Source organism: Mus pahari, chromosome 14 (genome assembly GCF_900095145.1).
Source record: "Mus pahari chromosome 14, PAHARI_EIJ_v1.1, whole genome shotgun sequence".
NCBI classification, from domain to species: Eukaryota; Metazoa; Chordata; class Mammalia; order Rodentia; family Muridae; genus Mus; species Mus pahari.
Genome location: NC_034603.1, coordinates 76,545,969 through 76,552,984, shown reverse-complemented (window position 1 = coordinate 76,552,984; position 7,016 = coordinate 76,545,969). Strand labels below are relative to the sequence as shown.

The 7,016-nt window shown below is 48.0% G+C and overlaps 1 protein-coding gene across 2 annotated transcripts in view; it reads left to right on the top strand.

Moving 5' to 3' along the window:
- Rgs9 (regulator of G protein signaling 9) overlaps window positions 1–7,016 on the top strand; it is a 71,175-nt gene that overhangs the window by 36,484 nt on the left and 27,675 nt on the right. The window contains exon 9 of one of the 2 annotated variants that reach the window (XM_021211881.1): window positions 1,692–1,754. In XM_021211881.1, the coding sequence (XP_021067540.1) occupies window positions 1,692–1,754 (63 nt within the window). Of the gene's footprint in view, window positions 1–1,691; window positions 1,764–7,016 lie in introns of both variants that reach the window. The other variant, XM_021211880.2, reaches the window with a different exon arrangement.

Here is a 7,016-nt window from a genome sequence, read left to right as displayed (position 1 = left end):
AGATGTGCACCAGGCTGTGATTACAGATGTGCACCAGGCTGTGATTAGAGATGTGCACCAGGCTGTGATTACAGATGTGCACCAGGCCTTGATTACAGATGTGCACCAGGCCTTGATTACAGATGTGCACCAGGTTGTAATTACAGATGTGCACCACACCATCTGGCTTTTCACATGTGTTCTGGGGATTGAACTCAAGTTGTCAGACTTGTGTTGAAAGCGCTTTTACTCACTCAGCCACGGGCCCGGGCCTCGGTGATAATTATTTTGTATAAAATATTTTATATCAGAATTTATTTGCTATGAAAATCTATTTTATGTTTTTAGTATAAGTATACCATAAGTGCTAAACTACTGGTGCTAAGTATATAATAAGAGCTAAACTATTGGAGCTGGGCATGGTGACATGAGCCTATAACTTAAGGCGGAGGCAGGAGGATTATGAGTTCTAGACTGATTTAGGCTACATGGTGAGTTTGCGGCAAGCCTGGTACGTAAAGACTCTGTTCCCCACCCTCCAAGGAAAAACCAAAACACAACAGCAAAACAAAGCAAGCAAACAAACAAACAAACAAAAAAACCCACCAACCAAGCAATTTCTATCCGGACTCCTCCAAAACTAAATGGGACATGAATTACTTGTGTTTATCGGAAGTTAACCAGATTTTACTCTAGCAGCCCTACCTCTGAACTGAAAATGCTTTCGGTGCTGCCGATGGGACTGGATCTGATGGGGAGAGAGCCTCATCTCTGCTGTTGTGAAGTCAGCCTTGTCAACAGTGTGTGCTGACACTTGCCTGTCCACAGGAAGTGAAAAACTTCAATTGCTGGTCTCGAGTAGGTGCGAGAGGCCAATCGAGACTGGGTGCAGGGCGGGGTTAACCGGCAGAAATGGGAACTGACAAAGACAGTTGACGTAGGTTTTGGTTGCACTTTTGCAGGCACACAGGTTTGGTTACACCTATGCGTGCGTGCGTGACCTTAAAAGAAGCCCAGGCCCTTGTTCAGCGATAGCTAGGCTCTGCGGACGGTGTTGTACTTTGTCTTGCTAAATCCTAGAAGTGCCTGTTAGGTAGGAGGCATTATCTCTGCTTCTCAGGTGACTGGGCCAGTGAACACAGGGGGAAGTATCTTCTAGGATGTCTGGCGCATCTGGAAAACATCAAAATCGGGGCAGGAATGGGCTAGTGCCTGCCTGAAGCACGGCTGGCTTCCTTCTAACTCAGACCAGGATGCAACTGAAGGGTGTGGTGAAGGAGATCTGTAGGAGGAATCAGGAGTCCCATGTTTCAACTGCAATGAAGTCTTATTGAGCTTCAGCGCCATCTATCCATCCAGTCTGTTACATCTGCCATCTATACATCCATTCGTCTGTCCACAGTACATCCCATCTGTCTTCCATCCCCTCCCCCATTCTCTCATGGTGAAAGAGAGGCAGTCACCCATCCCTTCCTCCCTCTGGTCCCCCCTCTTCTTCCCACTATACAGACTGCCGGGGATCTGTGGGAATAGACCAAATAGCAGTCGGAAAGCCCTCTAGCTCATTTGGGAGTTACCTCACCTTTCTTTGTCGGCTAGACCGCAAGCCCTTCTCTGCTTGATATCTCAGTCGGCAGCTTGGCCAGATCTGAAGTTCATCAGAAGCTAGTGACTTCCTGTGGTGACCCTTATGTTGTCATTCTTCCATCCAGCCTGGAATGAACAATGTGTTAGACTACGGCCTGGACCGCGTGACCAATCCAAACGAAGTTAAGGTAAACCAGGTACGTGGGCTGCATTCTGAGCTTGGGAAGGTGCCCACGGGTCTAGCTGTGTCTGTGAGGCAATGTCACCTCTCCCTGGAGACTGCTTTTGATATCAGGGTCTGTGGTATCAGAGTCAGGGGACGAGGAGGCCACGGCAAGGGTCCTGGGTGGAGAGTTGACCCAGTGAGTGAGTGACGAGTGTAGGGCAGGACATGTGACGTCTGAGTCATTTCACACTTTGAAAACCTGATGAGATTTCTCTACCCAGCGTGTCATTGTTATGGCTTGGCCTCGAGTCATGAGTGGGACCTGGACGGGTGTGTCTGGGTGGGAGGAAGATGGAACTGCTAAGGAGGAGAGAAAGGAACAGGACAGGGCTGGTAAGGTAGCGCTGTGGTGTGCAGAGAGACTGAGCTCTCCAGAAAGCATCACCAGGGGCGTCGTCAGGACTCTTGTCCAAGACGACCCTTCCTTCGATACACTTAGGGCACGCCAGCCAGCTTTCAGCTCGCCATTCTCCCAGCAGCCTCTTCCATGCTTTCTTGTCAGATAGCACATCAGTGCCAAGGTCTTGTAGGCTTAGTTGCTATGGAGACAGAATCATCGAGTAAAACTCAGAACCGGGTGGGAGAGTTGTTTTTTTTTTTTTTTTTTTTTAATGGATAATGTACTGCTCTGGAAACGTCTCTCCTGTGGAGGAGGGGGAAGTGGAGGTAGCACGCTCGTCACTGGCTCTGATGTGGGTGGGGTGTGGGGACTGACTGAGGCTCAGCCGGGGGGTGGGGGGTACAGCGGGGCATGTGGAGGTTAGAACACGACCTTCACTGAGTCAGTGTGGGAGCGTGCACATGGAGCTGTGCTGTTCTGTCCGTGCCATGGATGGATGATTTCCGAGGAGTGTGGCCAATAGGCCTTCTCACCGAGGAAGCATCTTTATGCCCCCGCCCCGGCCACCCAGAAGGAGGCAGCTTTGCCTTCTAGCGTTCAAAAACCTGGGTGTGCCAGCTGCTGGGATGGAGAGGCTAGACCGGAAGTGAGGCAGAGCGCGGTTGAGCAGTGGTGGGTTCTGCGTGGGCTGTGGGTCGTCTTTGCTGTATATTGACTTCTCTCTCTCTCTCTCTCTCTCTCTCTCTCTCTCCAGCTCTCTTTCTCCTGTGTGTGCACACAGACCATTGTGGAGCAGTAAGAAGAAACAGCAAGCTTCCCCCCCACCCCCCTTCTCCAGCAGCACAGTGCTCACTGCATCCCCTGTGCGGAAGGGGCTGGGGCTGGGTGTCATGGCAACGTTTCTCACAAGCAGGCGACCCTATTTCTCCCTCTTCCTGCCCTGAGAGGAGAGGGTCACAGAGAGTTTGGAGCGTCTTCCATGAGGCCTTAGGAAGGCAACGGTTTGATCTTTGTCTCAGTTCAGAGAACTCACAGTGTAGAGAACAGGGTCATTACTGAGAAGAAAGTAGTTCTTGAGCCCTGCTGTCCCTAAACAGAGGCAAAAGCCCATTGAGCATGACAGATGGGCTTCGGGTTTCACCAGACAATGGCCTCTGACTGGTAAGGCTGCCCAGCCCTAGGAAGATTTAGTTTCAATTGGGAGCCAGTCCTAGTATCTATTTTTCTTTCCAGTTCCTATATCTTGAGGGCGGGGGCCAAGTGTGTATGTATGTCTCCTCACCACCCTGTTTCATTCCAAAGACTATTTGGCCCTACAAGGAGTACATTGGATAGAGGCTGGGCATTGGTCTGGTTGTAAGCCCTGTCTCATTCTGGACTGGGCCTCATTTCCTCTACCCCAGGATAGGTTATACTGCCACCTAGTGATATTCATGGCCACGTCACACTTACCCAACGATGAGGGGCAACACTTAGTGCTAGAGAGAGTGAGCTAAGGCCCTAGGAAGGATCCCAGCTCTACCACTTACGGCCAAGCTCCCAAGCCTTTCAGAACTTGAGTGTCCGAATATATTTATTTTTATTTCCTACACTTTGAATTTCAGTTCCTACACCTGGCGTTAGTTCCTTAGGAGATTAATCAGGATTAATTAGTTCCTTAGGAGATTAATCAGGACAATATACAACCTGTGAGATGTTTGCTGTAAGAGTAGCTGTTACTGTTATTATTAGAACATGTCATTGTATTGTGAAGGAGATAGATTATGGGGTCCCACATTTTATTTGTGTCTTTATTATTCTTTTTAGTTTCAGTTAAGTTTGTTTTTGTTTTTGTTTTTTTGGGGGGTTGTTTGTTTGTTTCTTGTTTTGTTTTTTTGTGTGTTTGTTTTTTTGAGACAGGGGTTCTCTGTGTAGCCCTGGCTGTCCTGGAACTCACTCTGTAGACTAGGCTGGCCTCGAACTCAGAAATCCACCTGCCTCTGCCTCCCAAGTGCTGGTATTAAAGGTGTGCACCACAACTGGCCGGCTCAGTTAAGTTTTAAAGTTAGCATATGGAGCAATAGGTTTTATTATGACGCTTCCATATATACTGTATAATATGTGTGTGTGTATGGTATATATCTTTATACTATGTTCTTATATATCGCCTCTCCTACCTTCCCAACCCCCTCTGCCCATTTCTTACTGGTTCTCTTCCTCTATGAAATGGTGCCCCTTAGCTCTTTCATGTCCTTACAGACCACTGACCTTATTTTGGGGATGGATTTAGGCCATTCTGTCCTTATACCCTCTCATGCTTCTAGCCTGGAAGGAGGTGGGGGATGTACAAAGGGAGAGTCACACCATTCCATCCTCTCTGCTTCTAGTTGAATAATCTCTTGTGGGAGCAGCATAGGCCACATGGGTGTGCATGCTAGTCTTTGAAGACAAGGCAGGAATACGGTTCTTGAGCATCGGATGCCATGGGTTGCTAGGCACTCAGCCCAGAGCCTTCGTTGAGCAGGGTCAGGGTCAGGGTCAGGGTCAAGGTCAAGGCCTTTCCTACCGGCAGAGACTGCTCTCTTCCCATGGCTCGCTGTGATGGTGGCTAGCTAAGGACAGTGCGGCCCTAATGTGCACTGGTGTCCCCTATGCCATGCATGGGAGAGAGTGTTGCTCACTTATCCCTGGCTCAGAGGCTCACATGCACTGAAGGAGTCACAGAATAACGAAGCCATCCCTGTGAGTGGATGAAGCAGGTCACAAGGAGGGAAAACTCATGCAGACACATAGCTCAGACATAGTGAACTTGGGATAGGAATCACCTAAACCCCTTCCAAGGTCTACCTGGTGGGCTCTGATGCCCAGCATGTGGGTTTTAAAAGAGTCTTTACTGAGATCTTGGCATAATATCAGTTTTATTTCTCATGTGACAAAATCAAAAACAGAGAAATCTAATTCTTTGTCCAAGGTTAGGGTTTCAATACAGACTTAGATCACCCAGACCAGTGTCAACCAGCTTCTTCCATCACCCAGTTCAAGTACCTCATCCAGCTCCTCCCATCACCCAGCCCAAGTACTGCATCCAGCTTCTCCCATCTCAGTCCAAGTACCTCATCTAGCTCCTCCCATCATCCAGCCCAAGTACTACATCCAGCTCCTCCCATCACCCAGCCCAAGTACTGCATCCAGTTCTTCCCATCACTTAGCCCAAGTACCTCATCCAGCTCCTCCCATCACCCAGCCCAAGTACTGCATCCAACTCCTCCCATCACTTAGCCCAAGTACCTCATCCAGCTCCTCCCATCTTAGTCCAAGTACCTCATCTAGCTCCTCCCATCATCCAGCCCAAGTACTGTATCCAGCTCCTCCTGTCACCCAGCCCAAGTACTGCATCCAGGATCACCTGGATCCAGGGCGCCTGATGCAGCACCAGAGTTCTCATTCTCAGAATGGTCTTGGCTGATTTAATGTTCTATTGCCATCCTGTCTTAAAGTTCTTTACTCTCAGGGTTGGAGAGATAGCTTGGCTGTGCAAACATGCTACTGTGTGCTTGTCATCTCAGCACTAGGGTGGCAGAGACAGGAGGCTCCCGGGTCTCACTAGCCAGCCAAGCTATAAAAATCCCTGTCTTAAGTTAAAAAAAAAAAATCAAGATGGATGGCCCTTGAGGGATGACACTTGAAGTTGACCTTTGGCCTTCACACACACACACACACACACACACACACACACACACACACACACACACATTTCTTTACTGTTGTTGCCTGGAGAAGCAGCATTTTTATTTTGCAATTGGCCCTTCAAGTTGTGAGTGAGTTATCCTGCCTGATGGTGCTCAGGAAGTGCCAGGTAAACAAATGTCTGCTCAGATGACCCCTGCCTCAGATCCTGGATCCTCCCACAGCTTCCCGCTCTCCCTTTTTCTGTGTACTTTACACTAACAACTCCAGTTTCTGGATTTTCCTGTTTGCAGTTTCTGCCCCACTCCCACACCACCCCTCCAGTGCCTGGCCCAGGTCCTCACCATCCTCCCTCCCGGATAGTGATCACTTCTGTTTGCAGACTCCTACCAGGCAGCCTCACCCCTAGGTCTCTGCTTATCTGTCTCCTGGCTCCTCTCTGCTGTCTTTCAAGGACACAGTGTTTCCCAGGCAAAGCTCTGACCCCTCCAGCCTCCCCTGGAAATTTGTTCCCAACCTCTGAGGGCCTCGAGATGTGTAAACAAGTCTGCCTCTCTTTGGGAAATCCCCACAAGAAGAAAATAACAAGTTCTTAGAATTACAGGAATGGAGAGTTGTCAGGACTCCTCAGACAGAATATTCTTAGTGTGGGGAAGGGTAGCCCTTTAAGAGGGAGTATAGAAATGGCTTCACCATATCCAAAAGAAAAGTAGCTATATGTGTGAATTCCAGGGTTAGAAAAAAAAAAGACTACTTCACCCTATTCTGTCACCAGGTGGTTTGCTCTGAACTGCATACTGTGTGGGTGGGTGTATTTTCAATAACTTTAGCATGATTTTTTTATGACCTTTTAGCTAAGTAATAATAATATTGATAGTGGGCTTGCAAGTTTAGCAAACAGAAAAGGATTCCCAGTTAAATTTGAATTTCAGATAAACAGTGATAATATCTTTAAGTGTGACTGTCCTGACTATTGCCTGGGATAGTGTTTTATCTTGTAATGAGAGCTGGCATCACACCCTGCATGTGTTATCTCCAGCAGGAGCGTGTTTAACCCTAATTAATGGCCACTATATATTGATAAGTATGCCAACTGCTTATGTGAATTATCCCAGTTAACACCCCATTTTCCTTTTATAAATGAGAAACAAAAGGTTTTGAGATGAAAAAAAAAGAAAAGAAAAAGAAAAAGAAAGAAAGAAAGAAAAAGAAAAAAGA